Raw genomic sequence first — 24,794 nt, 5'->3', positions numbered from 1 at the left:
TGACTTCTCTGTTCATTTTGGCCTTTTCTGTTTCCTTTTGCACCCATAGTGGCAATTTTTAATCATTTTTATTTAATTTGATTAAATGGGATGACAGGGTTGGTGCCCCAACATTTCCTTGTGTATCTTATAGTCCTTTACTCAATCACTATATATAATGTCAACGGTTCTTTCAATGGCCACTAACTAGCAAGCACCGTAAAAAGACTGAATCAATTCCTCCATCTCTTACACCCCATGGGTCGTTACCATAATTTTTAAATACATTACACTCTAGTCAAACACCAGTGACACACAAAGATAAGAAAGGCGATGAAGGAAAAGATCAGCAAGAACAAAAGCAGTTGGAAAAAATTATGCATATGTGCAGTACTATTAAAAAAAATCTTTAAAAAGTCCGTAAGTTTTAAAACTATCAGAATGACATGCAAAGATTTAAGATGTGATAAATTAGAATGTACAAAATGTTGTTAAAAATTAAAGGATAGATCACCAGGAACGAAAGCAGTAATAAAAATTATGAATATGTGCGGTACTAATAAACTGAATCTTAAAAAATGTTCATAAGTTTTAAAACAATCAGAATGATGAGCAAAGATCTAAGAGGTAATAAAGTGGAAAGTACTAAATGTGGTAAAAAATTTTCATTTTATGAAGGATGAAAGAAATTGATCATAGAAGGCTGAAGTAAAGTTGTAAGCACAGTCGTGGTCATGCCTTGGCTATGGTGATTTTTGTTTAGTTACCACTCTGTTTAATGATTTGGTCATTGGAATGGAACTCGATCACTAATAAAGGAGTATTTGTATTTTTAAACACTAAATAACCTTCAATTTTTTATTTCTCTGGGACATAAAACAGTTCTTTCACCAATTATCTAATGAAGAAACTGTTGATGAGGTAGTTTTAGGAATGTTTCTTCTCTTTAGCATATGTTCAGGATACATGAGAGAAATCAGGTCTTCACTGCTCTTGGGTGAAGGAAAGGTGTGCCTTCCAGTCCAACCAGCAAGGTGGACTCCTCTCACAGCAAAATGTACTTATGTGGAAAAAAAAGGAATTTACATTGCTGACAGCATTTAATGGTTTTTCAAACTTGTCGGCCATTTTTCAGTATTACACAGCTATTTATTGATAAATGCAGCCAATGAAGAACTGCATCGTAGCAAAGCGAACAAAGATACAAGACTAACAACAGGCCGCTAAGTGTGCATGGCCATCAACAAATAAAAGTATTTCAGAGGTGCATCTGAGGAAATGTGATCTATAGCGAAACAAACAGTGTGTTATCTTCAAGAGTCATTCAAGGACGTGAAACTCAGAAAAGTAAATGAGTTTGCTGCTCTTCAAGATTAAAATAGGAGAATGAAGGTGCGTTCAAGTTTTGGAGCACCTAAAGTAAAATAAATGGGTAGTAGACTACAGAGGTGATTACTTGCATTAACATGCTGTTAATTACATTAAGAAAGGAATACTGGAATTGTTCATTTCATATGTTAAATAATTATCATAAACGAATACAAGTCCAAACTTAAAGTCCAAGCATTGAAAGCCAAATAATCTCATAGGACTTGAAGATGTTCAGCATAAGCGTTTCTTAAAAACTGTATCATACTCATCCATTTACATAACAAATTTTTGTAGGCATTCTGAAGAACATTATGATTTTATAACAATATTCAATATCATACATGCATCACCATCCGCTATTCTATGCCATGTGCAGGCATGGATGAGTCATCCAAGAAATGATCTGTAGATGTAAAAATTGAGAGCAGTTTATTAAAGACTGAAAGTTTTGTACCTAATTTACTAGAACCCCATTTTTCACTCAACTTTAGATCTTCAAGTTTGTCATATTTGACCAAAAAACAAATACACAGATTTTTCGTTACCCATCTCTTATGATCTAGATCAACAAGCGGTGACATAAGCATTGCATGTCTTTATATTGAACCTGAGAACAAGTTTATGGTGCTTACTCTTCCTACAATGATGGCAATTGTATATAACGTCTTTAGAGGATCAGGTACTGTGGTAGGAACCGGGGCATCAGCGAAATCAAAACCCCAAAGCGAACACACAAGCACACTCCCGGGTTTGAATAAAGGTTGATTTATTCACCAAACTCCTCTCCAAAGCTGCAAAAGTACAAAAACACAGGTCTTCACAATTCAATTTACCACTACAATTTCTCTCACCACCTCTTTGTCCTCCTCCAGTCGAGTGTTGCCTCTCTTCCTCCCAGCTCCGACTCGCCTGGCCAAGGGAATGCGGTCCCTTTTATTAAGGACTCCGGAGTTCTTCCAATGCCAGGGCCCCTGCCCGATGTAAGTACTTTTGGGTCATACGAAAGTCCATTAAGCAAGGAGCTTGTGTCCCTGCAGCACCCTCTTGTGGCACCCAGTGACTCCAGCAGGGCTGTTCTGCCAGACTACATTTCTCTGCATGCCCTGCTGGCTTCCCACTGTGTACCAATATCCAGTGCTGCTGCCATCTAGTGTGCTGGGGGAATAACAAGCCCCCAGCTATTTGTTTTCTTTTCAATGGGCTCTCCGTCCATCCTTTCCGATCCTTCCTTCCGGGTCTGCTTCTTCTTTCCTCCCGAGCCAGGATGCTTATCTGCCTATTAGAAGTCTCCCGTCCAGGTTAGGAACCATCCCCTCTCCTAGCTGGGATGCCCATCCAGCCCATGTGGCATCTACAGCACCTAATATCTGGACAAGAATAAGACTGAATAGTCCAATTAAGCTGATGACCAATGATATTTCTCTCAATGCTTGTACTGCTTTGTTGTCAGAACTGCTAACAAATGAGAAAATAATTAACAGTTTAGACTTGCTATAGGTTACAAAGTGCGAAAAAATGGAAAATAGAAGGGCAGCAGTTCATTCATGGATCTGTTTTCTTTGAGTTAGAGCCAATGAGATGCTCATCTTGAACATCTTTTCTTTTTCTTTCACTCAGTGATCTCCAGTTTGCAGAGTAGTCTATTCCATCTGGATCTGAAGGGAGAAAGATAGAATTTATAGACAAATCAAGGAGAAGGGACAAGACAGGTTTCAAAAATCTCAGAATTCAGAGCACAGGTCTTCATCACTGCTGGGGAGACAAGAGACCAGTATTTTATATTGTCCTTTCATTTGTCTTTTTACTGTATATACTGTATAGTCCACTATCAATGGACTGATGATTACTTTATTAATCTATTGAAGGGAATGCAAACTATGAGTGTAAGAGTTTCATAAGGTATATAAAACTGAACAATGTCAAGAAGGTCATATTAATTTTATTTCAAACCTTGCACTTAGTTTATAAAACATTCTTAATTTTGAGGAATTACCTTTTATAATTTTATTATTGATTTAATAAAACATTACTTGATAGTTACATTATTTAATAATAACATTACTTTGTAACCATTTTCTGTATTTACTTTTCATGGTCTATACCATTTTGTGTTTCTGGCTTTCATAACCGTCACCATTTTGTGTGTCTTGTTGCTATGATACTGTATGGTTGCTAGGTGTGAAATGCATGTGCTGTATGACCTTTGACATAACGACCATGATACGAGATTGCCACGGATACTAAACAGTATCCAACTTCTAAGGAATTAAAGAAATTTTTTTATTGAGTAAAGGATGTAAGGACTAGGGAATCCATTCCCAGACAGGTTTATCCATTCCCGGGAATTCGGGATGACAGAGTGCACAGGCATCTCACATGTGAACGGTTTTAGAATGACCGACACTTATTTTTAATAAAACTACTGCAATATGTTAACACAAATAAAAGACTAACCTTATCTACAAGCAGTTCATGCTGTCATAGAAGTACATGTATCTTTAGTTGTGGTAATAAGAGCGTCAAAAGCACAGCATCTTCACAGGTGGCGCAGTGATAGTGCTGCAGCTTTGCAGTAAGGAGATTGTGGGTTCACTTCCCAGTTCCTCCCTGTGTGGATAGCGCTTTGAGTACTGAGAAAAGTGCTATATGAATGTAATGAATTATTATTAATGTGTCCAGCGTGCGGTCGTCCATGCGAGAGCGCACCTTCGTGCAGAGTACACCAGCCGCTGAGAAAGCACGCTCTGCCTCCACTGAAGTAGGCGGCACAGTCATCAGATACTGATACACTTGTTGCAAACAACGCCCACACTTGCCGTTCCGCTGAAACACCGCCATTTCAGCTTTTACTGATGCATCCAGTTTCTTGTCATCATTCTGTGATGGCAAGATTCTTGGCACAGATAATGCAGATGTAACAGACTGACGCATTGCAATTTCAAGTTGCTGTTCAAAGCTGTTGTCTGATGAAGTGCAAGTTGCGGCAATGGCGCCACCTTAATTATTTTCAACTATAACTCTGTTATTTCTTGATCGATTTTTACACTTTTACACGCTATATATGCGAGCTTGGCCGTTCCCGTTTTCCCGGGAATTACAGCAGGTTCATTCCCGGGAATGAAAAATGTCCAGGAATCCCGGGCTCCCGGTAATCTAGGATTCTCTAGTAAGGACTGAACTGGTTTCAAATTGAGTTTGAATGCAGTTAAGACTGAAAACTTTGGTCAACAGTCTAATGACTTATTTATCAATCTGTTTATGTCCTTGACTACCATTTCCAGAGTCCCTTAAGTAAGACCTAAATGGATCCCTGCCACCCGCTATTTCAAAGTGTTCAATTGCCTGGTTCATACACAGTAAATTATTAAGACAGATATTGTTCAGAATTTGCAAAGTGTTCCATGTTATCCATCTTATCATGGATTCAAATGAGTATGACTCTAACCTGTATACAAGGCCGGCACCACCATTAAGGTGAATTGGGCATTTGCTTAGGGTGCAGATAATAAGGGGGGGAACCCCACCCACCCGGGTTAGCTACTGAACAGTCGGTTGGCGCACTAATAAGCTTGACCTAGGGTGCAAAATAACCTACCATCGGCACTGCCTGTATATGTTATGCTAAATAAATGGTACAATTTTTCTGTAAAATTAATATTAATGACAGTAAATCTACTTTAAAAGAAACATTACTTGGCACCCAAGTGAAGTTCACTTCAAATGTTTTTGGAGATAAGGTACTGAAGATGAACAGCAAGGTCCTCTGTGATGAGTCTATGTAGAATTCCATGCTTCAGGATCTTTTTTCCTGATTCTTAAAGCAGCCCATTCATGTTTTCCTGTTCCCAGGGGTTCAGAGGCAGGGATCATCATGGCTGTGGAGTGTGCGTGCTGCACCTTGATCCTCTCGGTCCACATAGTGGTAGCCTGTTCTTTGCCAGTCAAGTTGCTGCTGAACAACTGCTCTGTCGGAAAAAAATCGTTTTTTCCTCTGTGATCTATTTACCCATGAAAAGCTGGGCTTTTTGTTTTTGACTGAAACATGGCAAAAATGCATGGAATATGTGTATTTAATTGAATTCTGCCCAGTGGACTTCTCTTTTATTAGTACACCCCGGATGTTGGGCTGAGCTGGGGGTTTTGCTGTGATTTTTAGAGACTGATTCAAATGTCAGCGGGTTAGCACAGAGTCTTTTCATTCTTTTAAAGTGCAAATGACTAAAGCGGGTTATTTAAATCCTTTTTGCTCTATATTGATTAATCATATTTCTAGTTCAGTTGGCTCATTCTTTTCTAATTTTGCTTACTTTTTGTCATCTATTATACTACTGGACAAAGTTTTAATAGTTCTGAGTTGTTTAACATTATCGAATTTTTAAATGTCTCTGGTTCTACACATACAGTTGGTCGCACTTTGCTTTTTTCATATGGTCTAAATATTGATTATGTTTGTTGTGAAGCTTTATATCCTGTTAGTAACCATAAATGTGTTTTACTTGAGTTGTCTGTAAATTTTGATAATAGACTTCCTTAGCAGATATTTCAATCCCGCATTTTTAATCAAGTAGCTGCTGGCAAATTTTCCATGTTGTTTAACTCTGATCTGATTGTAAATTCTAATAAGGTGGATCTATTTATTAGTCCAGCCATTACCTCAACACTGCACTGCTATGTTGAACAAAGTAGTCCCATTAAATGAAGACTGGTTCCTATAATGGAGGCATCACTGTGGATAAATGAATGTTAGAGGTGCAAGTATAGAAAGTTCAAGTGACTTTGGAAAATCACTTCACCGGTTAAATCAGAGAAAACCGATTTCAATGATGTGGTGAAAGAAGCAAGAGATTCTTATTTTGCCAACCTAATTCTCTCTAGTAAGAGAAATTCTTTTTTACTTTTTGACACTGTATTCAAGTTGGTCTCTCCTGCTTTTCCACCAGTGCCTGTTTTCTCGACTAGTGATTGTAATAACTTTTTAAATTATTTTGTTGATATGGTCAGAGCTGTTAGGGCAAATATATCTCCCTTATCAAGACTTTTTGCTAATAGTTGGTCATACTCAGCTATGTTGGATTTATTTCATCCTATTAGTCTGGATGATATTACAGACACATGGTTGGCAACATGAGACTTCATCAAGCCCTTTTGATGTTTTACCATCATCTTTACTGTTAAAGGTTTTTGAGACTATCGGCCTTTGCTTAGTTTCTGATATAAACCTATCCCTCCTATCAGGCTATGTTCCCAGATATTGTAGGTGTGCCTATTGTTCAGCCATTACTCAAAGAAACAAATTTTGAATCAACTCTGCCAAATAACAACAGGTCAATATCTAAGCTACCTTTCCGATCTAAAATTTTAGAAACGGATGTTGCTGTGCAACTTGCAGAGGCTTTGAAGGTGCGTAAGATTTGTGATAAATTTCAGTCTGGTTTTCACACTATGAATTTCACTGAAACTGCTGTCATTAAGGTTTCCAGAAATCTTTATAATGGCTGCTGATGCAGGAGAATCTTGTCTTAATTTGGTTGGATCTCAGTTCAGCATATGATACTGTAGATCATCAGATCCTGATTCATAGGTTACAACAGTTGATTGATAGTTCAGGTTCTGCTTTGGATTGGCTTGCCCCTTATCTTCAGGATAGAAGCTTTTCTGTTTCAGTTGGACGATTTGCATTAGACACTGCTTCAGGGTTCCTCAGGGTTCTGTTTTGGGGCCTATTTTGTTTAATTTTTATATATGCTTCCACTGAGACAGATTATCAGTAGTTTTAATGGTATTTCTTATCATGTTTATGTAGATGATGGCCAGCTGTATCCTTCCTTTAAACCTGTTGTAATATAAATTGTACAGTATATTATGTGGAAATAGTAATTACATAAAAAATGCAAGAATTACACTAGACTGGATAAATTGTCTGTTTTAAATGAATGTTTGACTGCCTTAAGGTGTTGGATGGTAGATAATTGTCTTCAGCTAAATTAGATGCTGGTTGTTTCTTCCCGAAAAACCCTTATTAAAAGTAATACAGAGGTTTGGAACATTTTCTTCTTATATTCACCCTAAACATTAGGTGATACTTATCACCAGTCTCTCTGAGTTTTGATCCCACGTTAGCTCATTGACTAAGTCTTGCTTTTTTCATTTAAGGAATATTGCCAAACTGAGGACAATTGTGTCAAGGGCTGAGATGGTGACGCTTGTTCATGCTTTATTTTGTACTAATTTTTTTTACTTTTCTGAACAATTCCTTGTTGATCCATCTTCAGTTGGAACAAAATGCTGTTGCAGGGCTTCTAACAAGAACAAATAGAAAGGCCCTTATTACTCCTGCTTTAATGGCATTATATTTGCTCCCGATGCACTTTAAAATTCATTTTAAAGTTCTTGTTCATACATATCACATCATGCATGGCCAAGCTCCGAAATACAGTATGTGGTGGAACGTTTCCATCCTTACTCTCCAAGTCGGTCTCTTTTTCCTCTGGTCAGGGCCTACTAACTGTACCCAGGACTCAATTAAAGGCTCATGATGATTGGGCTTTCAAGGTGGTAGCTCCATGACTTCGGAATTCACTTCCTCTGGCCCCTTTTTTAATTGAATTTATTAAAATCAAATAACATTCCATACAAGCAAGTCAAGTTTTACAAAACTAAGTTCGAAATAAATCAACTCCCACCCCTGAGAAAGAGAGCTAGGTCAGCAGAGTAAAACTTTAATAGTAGGGAAAATAAATAAATAAATAAATAGAATAAAGAAAAAAGGAAGAGAATCTGCTTTATCAATTTAAATGCTTATTCTAAAATGTTATTGATTAGATCCTGCCAAGTTTTGAAAAAGTTTTATACAGATCCTCTAAGTAAGAATTTGATTTTAATAGATAATATACAACTCTAGTTAAAAATGACTGAAAAGAGCAGGGCTAGGATTCTTCCAGTTGAGCAAGATAAGTCTACGTGCCAATAGTGAAGTAAAGGCAATTACAGTTTGTTTGTCCTTCCCCACTTTAAGCTATCTTTTTAAACTGGCATTTATATTAGATTTTATTCATTTTAGTTTTTCCAGATAAGTGACATTTGCGGTTTCTAAGAGTTTTTGTTTAATTATTGGATTTATATATGTATGTATGTATGAATATATTTATTTTAGGTGAAGCTCTTTGTGATGTTATGTCTATGAAAGGTGCTATATAAGTAAAGTTTACTTGCTTACGATTTTACTAAGAAATAGTAGAAAATAATTTCAATTTTACAAGGAACAGTAAACTCATAATCTGGAAGACATTCATCAAGCTTGTCTACAAATAATTGAATGTTCTAAATGTTTGCTAAACTTTCACATATTTAGTATGTCTGAAGATTACTTCATATTAAATCTTTTCCTTTATTTGATATCTGGAAGGTTAGGGCAGTGGACTATCTGATCAGTTTTCAATATCTAGGTAATTTGTTATGTATGCATTGCAATGGAATCCCGAAGCCAATAAATTAAAAAGGAAAGTGAATTCAAATGTTCAGTTCACTTTTATTGAGTAAGCTTGTTTATTGCCAAAAGAAATATTTTTTCCGGCTTCACAATGTTTGATTTTACAGGCCATTTGTAATTATTAATGTGAATGGTTTCTAAAAGTATTGTTTTTCTTTTTCAAATGTATTATTTATCAAATATGCCATCCATCTGTTTATTTATTGAATGAACTTAATACAGTTTTTAAGGTTTTGGAAGAATCAGGTACAAAGCAGGACCGAGCCCTGGACAGGCATGCCTCCATTGCAGAGAGCTTTGAGTCGCACTGGGCTGTTTAAGATGGCCTGTACACTTAGCATGTACTTTGTGTGTTTTGTGATGTAAGAGGTAAGCCAAGGGGTTTTGTTGCCCATATACTGGCTGCTTCCTGAAGAGATACACAGAATTATATGAAGTGGGTTTAAAAATATACAGTAAGAGTATTTATATATATATTGTTTTTATTCTTCATGCTCTGATTGAATTGTTCACTTATAGTGTTGTAATATAAATTGTACAGTATATTATGTGGAAATAGTAATTACATAAAAAATGCAAGAATTGCACTAAAATGTGACATTTTCCCCCTGATAGTTGAATACATCTACAGCTTTAAAAGTTATATAAAATGAAACTGCTCAAAATGTATTAAACTGCTCTCAGTATCAGAAGTGATGCCAAAATGATGAAAGTGTAGCATCACTCCAGCACAAGCAGCTTAAACACTGCAAGCACTGTAAAAAAATAAAACTGTGATTACTCAGATGTTTTCAGAAGCAAGTCAATGGGAATCCAAGACTAGATTACTTCACAGCACTGAGGGTCACACTCTTGGAGGAACACTAGTGCATAAGGGGCTTCAAATTAGCATTCAGTATATATTAGTAAACTACATTCCACATAAAACAGAGGATCTTACATTTAAAAGAATACTTCACTTGTGGTAAAGTATTCAGTGGATGCATTATAACTTGTCTGTGTAGACGTTACTACTTCTTAATGTGATTTTAAAAATGATGAAATCACATATAGTAAGTAAACTTTAGCATCAGAGGATTGGTTTCATTTGAGGGCCTATAACTGCCTGTGTACACTTTGCGTGTTCTGTCTGTGTGCCTGTGAGTGTGCATTGTTTTCTATACACTCTGCTTTTCCCACATTCCAAAGATGTGAAATTTTGGCTGCTTAGCAATTTAAATTGACCCAATTTGAGTGTAACTCAAAGTGTGCCTCTTGGTAGTTGTCCCCATGGCTAGATGGTTGGAGTAATCTTGTGAAATAGAAAATAAAATGGCAGAATTGCTTGTACATTTAACATAATTCCAAAGGACTTAAACAAACTTTATGACTGGGAAAATACTACTGTGTTAATGAACAAAATGTGCTTTACACTGTTAACAAGATCTTTACTTCATCCACCCTGTAATTATAATTACAGCCTAATTGGCAGGGTTAGCGTAGTGAAAACCTTTCACCAAAATTAAGAGGATATTACGAAAAGTTTACAGAGTACACCAACATTCAACAGTAACAGTCATTTTACAATTTGATCAAATAAATTGGTAAAAAAAAAAAAAAAGTCTGATTTAACATAAGCCCCCCTAATTTGTGGTGTTCATAAAAAATTGAATGATTTATTTCATTACATAAAAGTACATATTAAACAAGAATAATTGTATCAAATACTTAAAATATTAAAATGTTATCTTCAGTTTAAATGTTCAAAGTCTATATATTCTCGATTATAATAGAAGTCTGTCATTTGTCACCCTCTGATAGAGGTCCATAGTGGACAAGATCCCTAGTAAATGATTAAAAATAACAATTTTTGTAATTACTAACCTGTAATCACTAACCTTAAAAGAATGCCCTATATGCTTATGTTTAAATGTAGTCATTTTTAACCTTAAGAGAGTTGTTCTTAGAGAGTCGTTCTTAGGACTACCAGAAAAGAATCAGATAATAAAAAATATTATCATATACCTATTCAGCAACCTTGAAATAGCATAAAATGACACTTCACATGTATATATAATTGCTCCCCATTTTTTTAAGTTCTGCAAAAAGGAGTAACTTTGACTCCTTGTATCCTATTAGAGGGTGAACCCTGGTGTCAGTTGACATGACAAGTAAAACTTCAAGTCTTTCTAACCATTTTTGTTGATGACACATTTTCATAAACTTGTGATTTCCTGTACAAATTATGGTCCAAAAATTACTTATACTTGGGGTTTTTTGGGTTTAGAGGACCAAAAATACATCAGAGAAAAAGGGCAGACCCTATTTAGACAGAAGCAAATACAAAACCTTGGCAAGTAATTACCAGGTCAGCCTGAAGCTAATGCTCTGCCTGTATCAACTTCTTACACAATTTAGTTACTAACTAGTTAATCTGGATAAGTTAAGTATTTCCATGAATTTTAAAAACTTTACTTTCCTAAACCACGTTTTCTGTAAAATGATGCTCGGCATCGAAAAAGAGTTACTCCATTTTGCAAGCAAAGACCCGTTTGTTCCTTATCACTGTGACACAAATCATTGTGTCCCTCAGGAAATATTCTTTTACTGCATGACAGGTCCTTCACTTATGTTCAGCTTGCTCTGAATTTAGTGGGGAGCAGACCCTGGGGAATACCATGTAACTATCTGTTACAGTGTTTGTGATGGTCTTTGTTGGGAAATGAAAATCCTTTAAAGAAACTGGTAACAAAGATGATGTGAAACTACAATAAAACCTGAGAAAATAGAACTATTTCAGCTTTTAATGAAGAATATAAGAATGACCGTATAACAGTTTTTTGGACTTTTTCTGGTTTTCTTCTGAAGTCCCTACCCAGCTAGTCAGAAGGTGCTTCATGACATAAGGACAATATACTACAATACAACAAAATGTTTTATTAGTTAGTCAGGGTTAGGTGTTACAGGAAAAGCACATTATGGCTTTAGATGATGTGTCATGTTTGAATACTGCAGATATGATCTGAACGACACCAAGCAAATCCTTATGAAGTAAATCAAAAATCATATTTACTACAGGATGCAAAATTGGTTCCAACACTTTCCTTAATTTCAGGCTGAAACATTTCCAGATGAGTTTCAATATTTTAAATCTTGGTTTACTCCACCCAGTTTCTGTGGACTACACTCTTTGATGTGGAGAATTATATTTAATGTAGAAAACTTATTAGACTTTTATTTGGAAAGTAGTTTATATTTTTCTTGTATTTCTTTTTTCCTTACATTTTAAAGAACACATTTTGTTTATACAGTATTCATATTCTAAATCCATATGGAAACACTAATTAACGATTAGTAAGTGAACTAATGCTTTTTTACAGGAACTGTCCTCTTCCCAGTCCTTGGAGCTCCAGGAGCAGAGGTCTGCATTACGTGAACTGATACTGCACCATCAGGGTAGTGCACCGGTAATGCTCATTAATTTATTTTTAAATTAATGAATAATTTTGAAGTGAGTATCCTGTGTACACTAAAGCAAATGTTGCTTGTTTTTATTAATTTGATTACACTGGTGTTCTTTATAAATTTGAGGGTGCTGAAGCCAATCTAGCAGCATTATTGGTTTAGCACATCCAGTTTTTGAGACGTTTGAGATTTAGGTAGGTAGGTAGGTAGGTAGGTAGGTAGGTAGGTAGGTAGGTAGGTAGGTAGATAGATAGATAGATAGATAGATAGATAGATAGATAGATAGATAGATAGATAGATAGATAGATAGATAGATAGATAGATAGATAGATAGATAGATAGATAGATAGATAGATAGATAGATAGATAGATAGATAGATAGATAGATAAAACTTTATTTGTCCCCATGGGGAATTTGGCCTTTTTACAGAAGGTTTTTAATTAAATAAATATTTAAATAGGTATATCAGTAAATAAATAAATTCCCACAAACACTTTGGTTTGAACAAAGATGAAAATTAATAAGAAAGAAAAACTTCTGATTTGGCTGTCCCAGTCCCAATGAGGCATTATGCCTGCGTATCACCATTGGTATAAAGGAGCCCCAGTATCGTTTCTTGACACACTTCTGCTGAATGATTTGTTAGCTGAAAGTCCTCAGTGTTGTTGTGTCAGAGAGAGGATGTGAAGCTTTGTTCATAATGGCACTCAGTTTTGTTTTAGTTCTCTTCTTTGCTAATATAACTAGGGGGTCCAGAGAGTGTCCTGTAACTGAACTTGCCCTTTAAATTAGCTTGTTGATTCGGTGGGCCTCTTTTGAAGTGATGTTACCAGCCCAGCACACTACAGTGTAGAAGGCTGCAATGGCCATCACAGAGTTATAGAAGATGGGAAGGATGTCAATAATAAATAGAAAAGACACTATAGGATAGATAGATAGTGTGAAATAACCAGCCTCGACACATACAAAAAAAGTTTGGGCCAGCCATCCGTATATTGTCCCTGGCTGCAAAAGGGTATAAATAATTGCACTGATGTGCATACAATGAAGATTAAGACTGAACTGAGCAGAGAAGGAAGTAGTCTGTTATTTAAGGCAAGGAACCAGAAGTGATGTCATTGAGGGCCGGAACAGGAAGTGATGTCAGTCTTGGGGCCAGAACTGGGAGTAGTGTCTTCGATGTTGAATCAGGCAGAATTTCCCGTATTTGGTCTGCAGAGACAACAGAGAAAGGTTTAGTGCACCACACCACCCACTGGCCTGGCATGAAATTACCTTCACTTGGTCCATTCAGCTTCCACTTATGCGCAAGTGTGTGACAATAGATAGATAGATAGATAGATAGATAGATAGATAGATAGATAGATAGATAGATAGATAGATAGATAGATAGATAGATAGATAGATAGATAGATAGATAGATAGATAGATAGATAGATAGATAGATACTTTATCCATCCCTACAGGGAAATGCAAAATTAAAATGAAACATATTTTTAAAATGAATTATTTAGACTTGAAAGCAATTTCACATATGATTGTTTAAAATATAATTATTACCTACATAAAAGGGTTTTCCTCTTATAATCCTCTGAAAGTATTTCACAGTAGAATGACCTAAGATGTCTGCTAACATTGGCTCTCCCCACTTTCCACTCTAATGTCTCCCCCATTTGAGTGATGTCCTGATGGAAGCTCTCCCTGTGTTCATCAGAGACTGCTCCCATGTTCTTGGGGAAAAAATGTAAATTAGTGTACAAAATGGATTTTTAAAGACATGTTGCACCCAAATTCTAGATAGAACTACTAGCTCCTTCTACTTTTCTGTCTTTGTATTCTTTAGAAAATTGTGGCACACTTTTTTTTTTCTTTCAATAAAGAAAGAGTTTGCATTCTTTTACCATTATCTTACCTGCTACCTGGTTAGAACAATGGAAGGATCAACCTGAGCTTGCATATTTCTGTAAAAAACATTTAAACAACAACTTTCTCTCTTCTTAACAATAAAAATCACCTTCCAAACCTTCTAAATATAAATTTCTTAGATATTCGGAAGGAATAATAAGAGAGGGGCAGCACGGTGGCGCAGTGGGTAGCGCTGCTGCCTCACAGTTGGGAGACCTGGGGACCTGGGTTCGCTTCCCGGGTCCTCCCTGCGTGGAGTTTGCATGTTCTCCCCATGTCTGCGTGGATTTCTTCCGGGCACTCCGGTTTCCTCCCACAGTCCAAAGACATGCTGGTTAGGTGGATTGACGATTCTAAATTGGCCCTAGTGTGTGCTTGGTGTTTGTGTGTGTCCTGCGGTGGGTTGGCACCCTGCCCGGGATTGGTTCGTGCCCTGTGTTAGTTGGGATTGGCTCCAGCAGACCCCTGTGACCCTGTGTTCGGATTCAGTGGGTTGGAAAATGGATGGATGGATAATAAGAGAGAAAAAAATACTGATTGAAAGCTAAAAATGTGTAGCAAATACATGATCATGGGTTGTTTTCAATGTTATAGTCATGTTAACAACGAGGAAGTCTACCATTTTTCAGCTCAAAATATGTTTCAAATAATAAACTGAGCATGAAAACTACTTATTACATAAAACTAACGTAACATATTAAAAAAACACGATTTTTCTTCAAAACAGCATTTTTCACTGAGTCTGATACTGTATCTCACAGAAATGGTTTACAGAGAAGCTCTAGTTGCAGAAAAATCGTATCTAATCTAATAATTAATAATCTAATCTTATTTTAATATTTTTCTTTTTTCTTTCTTAATCTTGTAAAGCACTTTGAGCTACATCATTTGTATTACAACATGCTATATAAATAAATGCTGTCGTTGTTGTGAAAAAAAGGATTCAGTACACTCAAATCTTTAAAGAACAGCAATGTTTTTTCACAGGAGGATTTTGGTGCAGACCAGTGTTATGCTACCCTAACCTTTTAATAGTGATAATGGATGAATGGATTGATCATTTGAATTGTAAATATGATGCAGATCATGAATTAAAATATAACTGAAGCACTTCCATAAAGTCATTCCACCCACTATTAAATAACAAGTGATTTGAGGAGCACTAATGGTGGCAGACTCCAGACGGCTGTATCATAATAGAGTTTCACCTGGAGGTCTTCAGACCGCGGCTCACTTGGTGTTATTTATCACAAGGGAGAAAAAGCACACATTGTCGATGCGAGAGGTGAACTGAGATTAAAGGTGACTGGCATATCATATGTAATGATTTTGTTTCTTCTGTTTGTTTCAGCTATCAGAAGAGAAACGACAGCAGGCTATAAAATATCTCATGAAGGCAAATGTATGTATGTTTAAAAATATAAATATTCTCAAATTAATTATTCATTTTTCAGAGTCCTCTATTAAGAGAAAAAGAAAGGTGAAAAGATGAACTATTTAATCATTACACTGTAGTAATATCAACAGACATCTCAGCTATTTGTATGAAATTATTTTGTTGCCTGTGTGGTTTTGCATTCTTCTAAGTGATGTTTTACACTTAAAAGGATTCAATTTCTGTATCTACCTCGATACAGGCTGCCACCAAAATCACTGGTCATTAGTCTGTAGTTTTTTATCACCTACAATGCAATCTGCTAGTAACAATTACAGTGCAGGTAGAAATGTTCTTCCTTGAGGGTATTGTCAGTGGTCTCACATCTCTTTGAAAACAGTCATTTTCTATTCTTGCTAGATGGAAATATAGAAAAAAATGGACATGCAGAGTCCCAAGACTCTTTCTTGCTATGTGTTTGTACTTTTGAGGTTTCAAAGAAGTTTACAGAGCAACATGTGACACTGTCAATTCCTATATATTTTTTCATCTCTTTTCTCTATCTGCTTTATCATTTATGTGGTTTTGAAGAGGACCCAGTTGGGACTGAAGCTACAGGCAGCTTTATACCGTTCAAGTCAGGACCTAAGCCGTGGCAGTACATGCACCTCATGTGTCTGTATCTGCCTCACTGAGCTGCCACTGTCAGGGTGTGCTGTTCAGTATATTTGTATAGAGTGCTTTGGAAGACCTAATAGTCCTAAACAAAACAGGAAAAGAGTCTGCCCTGCATGGTAAAGTATTACTTTCTTCCAGAAAACCTGAGGTCAGTCAATTCTGCATTTAACAGGCTTGGCTAACTACAGTATGTTAAGTAAGACCCCTAGAGTTAGATACTGTCAGGGTTCATGGAGGGAGGATAATTTTGAATGACCGGTTGTTTAGGAAGAGTCCTGCAGTGTGACAGGTGGCAGCAGTTAGGCCCTTTATCTTATATATGGCATATAGATACCCATTATAGTTGGCAGGCCACATGGAGGATGACCTGGCCCAGTGCTGCTGGAAGGAGTTCTAAGAGTACAGACATAAGGTGTTCTAGAGGTCGTTGCTAACCCTGGGAGTATTCTCCAATAACTACATAAAAGTGGTTGTGAGCAGGGCTGTTATAGAAGAAGCCCACTGTGACAAACAGATACCATCACCATTAAAAGCTCCTTTGGTCATAACAGCATTCTCCTTCGAATTGATTGACTAAGGTTGTTGCTATCTGTAGTGCACATGGGGTGTGAACCTGAGTTTGTGTCCCAGGAACCCAACTGGGGGGAGACCTGCGTCGGAAGTGTTACCTGAGTCAAGAATATTCAATAGTTTACAAGAGCAACTTTAAGACAGTCTCTCATCGAGATTAGGATTTAGAGGACAATTGGAATTCCACTGAAAGCAGGAAAAGATACCAGAAGGTGACAAGACAGAGGAGTGCTTGTTGGTGGTATTTTTAAGTGGGTAAATGATATAGACAATTTCACTTATAATGAATAATGATGTTAAGGTACTCTCCAAAGTCCTAGCTAGAAGGATGGAGAAAGTGCTGCCTTCAGTAATATCACAAGATCAAACTGGATTTATTAAAGGCTGACATTTAGCATCCAATCTTCTACGCCTGTTTAATGTAATATACTCAGCTGCAAAGTCAAACATCCCAGAGATTTTATTACCCTTGGATGCAGAAAAAGCATGTGATATGATTGAATGGAACTGCCTTTTCACTATATTGGAGAAATTTGGGTTTGGCCCGAACATTTGTGCATTGATCAAACTACTGTATACCAATCCAGAAGCTTCAGTTTGTATTAACAACATTAATTCAGACTACTTTAAACTAGAATGTGGTACCAGACAAGGATGCCCCTTGTCACCACTACTTTTTGCAATCACCATTGAGCCACTGGTGGTTCACTGTCGAAATGCTTATGAGATAAAGGGGATTATCAGAGAAGGACATGAACAGAAAATTTCTCTATATGCAGATGATATGGTACTGTATATATCAGACCCACAAAATACTGCGCCTACAGTCCTAACAGCACTAACAGAATTTCAAAAGATTTCTGGTCTCAGAATTAATTTGACTAAAAGTGATCTTTCCAGTGAATTCTCAAGCATTTAATATTAGATTGGACACCTTCCCTTTTATCATTGCAGATCAGTTCAAATACCTAGGGGTAAACATCACAAGTAAACATAAAGCTCTTTATCAACAAAATGTTGCTGTCTGTATGGAGAAAATCAAGCAAGACTTGCATAGATGGTCAACCCTTCATCTCACTTTAGCTGGAAGAATTAACATTGTTAAGATGAACATCCTCCCTAAGCTTCTCTTTTTATTTCAAAATATTCCAATATACATCAGTAAATCGTTCTTTAAGAAATTAGATTCAACCATAACCACATTTATTTGGAATTCAAAACATCCACGTATCCAAAGAGCGACCCTACAAAGGCCAAAGGCAGAAGGTGGCATAGCTCTACCTAACTTTCAATTTTACTACTGGACAGCAAACATACAACATATTAAAACCTGGACATCGACACAAATAGATGAACATACAGTTAGGTCCATAAATATTTGGACAGAGACAACTATTTTCCAATTTTGGTTCTGTACATTACCACAATGAATTTTAAATGAAACAACTCAGATGCAGTTGAAGTGCAGACTTTCAGCTTTAGCTTTAGTTGCCTCACATTTTTATGCAATCGTTTTGTTCACCCCACTGAATTAAAGCTGAAATCTGCATCTGCATCTGAGTTGTTTCATTTAAAATTCATTGTGGTAATGTACAGAACCAAAATTAGAAAAAAGTTGTCTCTGTCCAAATATTTATGGACCTAACTGTATGCAGGCTTGGTCTGCAATAGAAATAGAATCCTGCAGTTCCTCTTTATATTCCTTGCTTTGCGCCCCAATAAATACAAATTATCGCCAATATACTAATAACCCAATAGTGCTTCACTCACTCAGAATATGGAACCAATGTAGGAAGCATTTTAAGATAGAGAATCTTTTATCGGTGGCACCTCTACATGAGAACCACCTTTTTCAACCCTTGCAAACATATGCAGTTTTTAATGTCTGGAAAACATTTGGGATTAAATCACTTAGAGATCTGTACATAGACAATGTCTTTGCATCCTATGAACAATTACATTCTAAATTTAACTTTCCAGCAACACATTTCTTTCGCTATCTTCAAATTAGAAACTTTGTTAAACAGAACCTGCCCAATTTTCCTGATCTCCCACCTCTCTCTATGCTGGAAAAAATATTCATCAGTTTCAAGGACTTAGACAGCATCTCTGCAATATATAAAACCATTTTACAGTCCCTCCCTTTCAAAGATCCAAGAGGACAATGGGAAAAGGATCTCTCCCTCAACATATCAGAAAAGGAGTGGAAGGTAGCAATGCAGAGAATTCACTCGAGCTCCATATGTGCAAAGCATACAATTATCCATCCATCCATCCATCCTCTTCCGCTTATCCGAGGTCAGGTCGCAGGGGCAGCAGCTTGAGCAGAGATGCCCAGACTTCCCTCTCCCCGGCCACTTCTTCTAGCTCTTCCGGGAGAATTCCGAGGCGTTCCCAGGCCAGCCAGGAGACATAGTCCCTCCAGCGTGTCCTGGGTCTTCCCAGGGGCCTCCTCCCGGTTGGACGTGCCCGGAACACCTCACCAGGGAGGCGTCCAGGAGGCATCCTGATCAGATGCCCGAGCCACCTCATCTGACTCCTCTCGATGCGGAGGAGCAACGGCTCTACTCTGAGCCCCTCCCGGATGACTGAGCTTCTCACCCTATCTTTAAGGGAGAGCCCAGACACCCTGCAGAGGAAACTCATTTCAGCCGCTTGTATTCGCGATCTTGTTCTTTCGGTCACTACCCATAGCTCATGACCATAGGTGAGGGTAGGAACATAGATCGACTGGTAAATTGAGAGCTTTGCCTTACAGCTCAGCTCCTTTTTCACCACGACAGACCGATGCAGAGCCCGCATCACTGCGGACGTAGCACCGATCCACCTGTCGATCTCACGCTCCATTCTTCCTTCACTCGTGAACAAGACCCCGAGATACTTGAACTCCTCCACTTGAGGCAGGATCTCGCTCCCAACCCTGAGAGAGCACTCCACCCTTTTCCGGCTGAGGACCATGGTCTCGGATTTAGAGGTGCTGATTCCCATCCCAGCCGCTTCACACTCAGCTGCGAACCGATCCAGAGAGAGCTGAAGATCACGGCCTGATGAAGCAAACAGGACAACATCATCTGCAAAAAGCAGTGACCCAATCCTGAGTCCACCAAACCGGACCCCCTTAACAACCTGGCTGCGCCTAGAAATTCTGTCCATAAAAGTTATGAACAGAATCGGTGACAAACGGCAGCCCTGGTGGAGTCCAACTCTCACTGGAAACGGGTTCGACTTACTGCCAGCAATGCGGACCAAGCTCTGACACCGGTTGTACAGGGACCGAACAGCCCTTATCAGGGGGTCTGGTACCCCATACTCCCGGAGCACCCCCCACAGGATTCCCCGAGGGACACGGTCGAACGCCTTTTCCAAGTCCACAAAACACATGTAGACTGGTTAGGCGAGCTCCCATGACTCTGCTAAGGGTGTAGAGCTGGTCCACTGTTCCGCGACCACGACGAAAACCACACTGTTCCTCCTGAATCCGAGGTTCGACTATCCGACGGACCCTCCTCTCCAGAACCCCCGAATAGACTTTTCCAGGGAGGCTGAGGAGTGTGATCCCTCTGTAGTTGGAACACACCCTCCGGTCCCCCTTCTTAAAGAGGAGGACCACCACCCCGGTCTGCCAATCCAGAGGCACTGTCCCTGATGTCCATGCGATGTTGCAGAGACGTGTCAACCAAGACAGCCCTACAACATCCAGAGCCTTGAGGAACTCCGGGTGTATCTCACCCACCCCCGGGGCCCTGCCACCAAGGAGTTTTTTGACCACCTCAGTGACCTCAGTCCCAGAGATGGGGGAGCCCACCTCCGAGTCCCCAGGCTCTGCTTCCTCATTGGAAGGCATGTTAGTGGGATTGAGGAGGTCTTCAAAGTACTCCCCCCACCGACCCACAACGTCCCGAGTCGAGGTCAGCAGCGCACCATCCCCACCATATACATTGTTGACACTGCACTGCTTCCCCCTCCTGAGACGCCGGATGGTGGACCAGAATCTCCTCGAAGCCAATGGCCTCCCCAAACTCCTCCCATGCCTCAGTTTTTGCCTCAGCAACCACCGAAGCCGCATTCCCTTTGGCCTGCCTGTACTTATTAGCTGCCTCCAGAGTCCCACAGGACAAAAGGTACCGGTAGGACTCCTTCTTCAGCTTGACGGCATCCTTCACCGCCGGTGTCCACCAACGGGTTCGGGATTGCCGCCACAACAGGCACTGACCACCTTACGGCCACAGCTCCGGTCAGCCGCCTCAATAATAGAGGCATGGAACATGGTCCATTCGGACTCAATGTCCCCCACCTCCCTCGGGACGTGGTCGAAGTTCTGCCGGATGTGGGAGTTGAAGCTACTTCTGACAGGGGGCTCTGCCAGACGTTCCCAGCAGACCCTCACAACACGTTTGGGCCTACCAGGCCTGACTGGCATCCTCCCCCACCATCGAAGCCAACTCACCACCAGGTGGTGATCAGTTAATAGCTCCGCCCCTCTCTTCACCCGAGTGTCCAAGACATGTGGCCGCAAGTCCGACGACACGACCACAAAGTCCTAGGGTGTCCTGGTGCCAAGTGCACATATGAACACCCCTATGCTTGAACATTGTGTTCGTTATGGACAATCCGTGACGAGCACAGAAGTCCAATAACAAAGCATACAATTATTCAACTAAAAATTATATATCGAGCACATCTGTCTCTCTTAAAATTGTCCAAATGTTTCCAGGGCGAGATCCAACCTGTGAACGCTGCAATCAAGTTCCAGCCTCACTGGGTCACATGTTTTGGGCCTGCACCAAATTAACATCATTCTGGATAAAAATTTTGAAATGCCTTTCAGACAGCCTTGGTGTCACAATCCCTCCTAATCCATTAACAGCTGTGTTTGGTGTTCTTCCAGATGGGCTTAAAGTGGAGAAGGACAAACAAACTGTGATTGCCTTTACTACACTATTGTCACACAGACTTATTTTGCTCAACTGGAAGAATCCTAACTTTCCCCTTTTAAGTCAGTGAGTAACTGATGTTATATATTATTTGAAATTGGAAAAAATAAAATTCTCACTTTGAGGATCTGTGCAAAATTTTTTCCAAACCTGGCAGGATCTAATCAATAACATTTTAGAATAAGCTTTTAAAGCACTGAGGAAGCAGATTCTCTCCCTATTCTCTTTTTTTTTCTTTTTCTTCTCCATTTATCTATATTCACTTATTAATTTATCTAATTGCCTATTTTTACTAGGTTTAAGTTTTATTCTGCTGCCCATGCTCTCTTTCTCAGGGGTCGGGGTTGATTTGTTTTCAGTCCTATTCTTGTAAAATTGATCTATTTGTATGGCATACTGTGTGATTTCAATAAAATCAATAAAAAATTTAAAAAAAAATGATATAGATAAGGGCTTACATTGTGTAGGCTAGTCTAGAGGGCTTTACAGTTTATAACTTTATTGTACTTTATCATTCCTTGTGTTCATTATCTTACTTTCAGTTGTAGTGTTTTGGCTAATAAATAGCAGTTTTTAGCACTATGGCCTCCTTGGTGTTTATTTTTGTTTGTGGATAGCACAGGAGACCTCCCTATGCTTCTCTGAAGTGTCAGGAAGATAGGGCCTAGTCAATCAACACAATGTTTGAAGGAGGAACCAATTGTTAACAGGATGAAAAGTAAACTACACAAACATCCAGAGTTGCTACACATACTTTCCAATGTAACATGGAAATTTTGAAGAAACTGTAGTTCCCAGAAAAAATTCTATGCAGTCAATGGGAGAATGTGCCGGCTCCACATAAATGGTGGCCTGGATGGAAATAAAACCCATCTCTAGAGCTGTCCGGCCCAGTATGACTATGCACCTCAGTGTGTCCTGTAATGGACTGATATTTTATACAGAGTGGCTCCACTTCCTCCTATTCCTATAAGTAAATATAGATTAACTAAGTAGAAGGATACATTTGGAATTAATTGATATCTCGTGTGTTCAGGTTTAGCGCTGCTGCACTTCAGGTCATCTCCAATTTAACAAGAAAAATGGCAAACAAACTGTTAACTTGTTTTTATGTGAAGTATCTTGTGTTTTGTTTTGCCATGAACTGTTTTGTTATGACACAATGCTTCCATATATAATATGAAAATGATGTTTTGTCATTTCAAGCATTCCTCTTAATAATTTGAGCTTGAATAAAAATTTGAAGAAACAAAATAATATGTTAATGAATATCCCATTCCATTAAACCTACATTTTTTATGAATCCAATAAATTTGGTATGCTTCTACAAATTCTTATTGCAGTAAAAATACATTATTGAATTTCTTTTGAGTCATAATTCATGTCTACCCTTCAAAAAAATTCCAAAAATATCATAACTTACCAAGCTGGCTCTTCATTTAAGAGCTCACTGCTGGCAATAGATATTTTTGGCGTGGCTTTAAAAGGTGAAAATTATTAGATTACATATTCTATGTGTAGCTGTGATATATGGTCTCCTACAGTGTACACGCACACTCAATTTTTATGCTTATCTTTCAGCCAAATCCATTCATTCCTTAGTCTTCTGCCTTTAGGCACGTCCTTGTCATGGAATCCCAGCTTCAACTTTTCCTGTGTTGCACTTTCCTTTTCACAATCGGGTTCATTCTGTTTTCTTTAATGTTGTCCATTCGTATCATTCTCTGTCTTCAACAAAACCTTTTCCTCTCTAATCTCCCTTCAACGAATGCTGCCTTGCCAAAATACATGCCTCAGCCATCACCTTTGTCTCATTCCAGTTGTTCTAATCCTCTTTTTTTCTTCACAGTACTTCAGTTCACTCCTTCTCCAAAACAACATATCACAATTTTTAATATCTGCTTTCCTCAGTATGCACATATTGGTTGCATTAATAAAACACTCTACACTGGTCTTGCTTTTTCAGTTCTGTATTCAATGTGAACAGAACTTTTTTGTTCAATACATCTGTTAGCTTTTGCTTATTCTTGATTTAACTTCTCACAACAAATATCTTGAGGTATTTAAACTGGCACACTTTCTGTTAACTTTTCTGTTAGCTCCTACTTGCAATTCATCGTATCTAATTTCCCTAATTTTCAAAAGCATTTTCTGTACATTAATGTTTGTTATTAATTCTCCACTGTGTACTGAGAGAATCCAATGTAGTTTGTAGCCCATTTCTTGTGGTTTCTAATATTGCGTGGTCATCTCCAGATCTGACAGTTTTTAAAATTTGTCTGGCCTCCTTTATTCCTGTATTCATATTCTCTGATTTCATTGCTTGACCTTAGGATGTACACATTTAGCCTTTTCTGGAGACAGAAATTATTGTATTGATTGTCTTTTGTATTGTTTTTGGTTGGTATTATACAACATGCAAAGACGAATTTCATTTTACTATGTACATAAGAAAATGCAAATTTGAACTGAACTGATGAGTATATATATACTAATGGACGGCACAGATGGGCTGGCATCCCTTCTGGGATTGGTGCCATTTCCGTAACTGGCCAGGAGGCCAATTTAATGGAGAGATCAGTGGAGGCTCTGTCTTAAGGCTGTATGCTCCCCTGACCCACTAGATGGCAGCATCCCTGGGCTTCGGTACCCATTCAGACACCCAGAGGGAATTCTGGGGATTATAGTCCGGTAGCACAACCCTGCTGGGATTCATGGGTGCCACTAAGGGGTGCTGCATGGAGTTATACTCCCTACTGCTTGGGACTACTGTATGGCCTGGAAGTACTTCCAACATTTAAGCACTGGCACGGGAATTATTCTGGGTTCTTAAATAATAAAAAATGCACTGCCTTGTCCAGGCGAGTAGAAGCCAGGACTAGAGAGAGTCAACACTTGGCTGGGAGGTGTACCAGTGGAGATGAGTGAATAATTTTGCACTTAACTGCTGTGTATAGATATTTATTTAAAAATACAACAATTTGTTTTATACTTAGGACTTGTCTGAGCATTCATATTTGGGGTCTGGGGCTTGCTTGCACCCCCAAG

The 24,794-nt window shown here is 38.5% G+C and overlaps 2 protein-coding genes across 2 annotated transcripts in view; both read left to right on the top strand.

Moving 5' to 3' along the window:
- The window catches only part of LOC127530004 (uncharacterized), a 437,517-nt gene extending 430,665 nt beyond the window's left edge, over positions 1-6,852 (top strand). The window contains exon 9 of the mRNA XM_051935553.1: positions 6,586-6,852. Within this exon, the coding sequence (XP_051791513.1) occupies positions 6,586-6,852 (267 nt within the window). The remainder of the gene's footprint in view (positions 1-6,585) is intronic.
- Positions 6,853-12,189: 5,337 nt separating this feature from the next.
- LOC114663759 (trichohyalin-like) overlaps positions 12,190-24,794 on the top strand; it is a 247,472-nt gene continuing 234,867 nt past the window's right edge. The window contains exons 1-2 of the mRNA XM_051935916.1: positions 12,190-12,285; positions 15,541-15,591. Coding sequence (XP_051791876.1) covers positions 15,580-15,591 — 12 coding nt within the window. The 5' untranslated portion in view covers positions 12,190-12,285; positions 15,541-15,579. The remainder of the gene's footprint in view (positions 12,286-15,540; positions 15,592-24,794) is intronic.

Source organism: Erpetoichthys calabaricus, chromosome 13 (assembly GCF_900747795.2).
Source record: "Erpetoichthys calabaricus chromosome 13, fErpCal1.3, whole genome shotgun sequence".
NCBI classification, from domain to species: domain Eukaryota; kingdom Metazoa; phylum Chordata; class Cladistia; order Polypteriformes; family Polypteridae; genus Erpetoichthys; species Erpetoichthys calabaricus.
The sequence above is the reverse complement of the archived record's forward strand: the minus strand, read 5'-3'. Positions and strand labels throughout refer to the sequence as shown.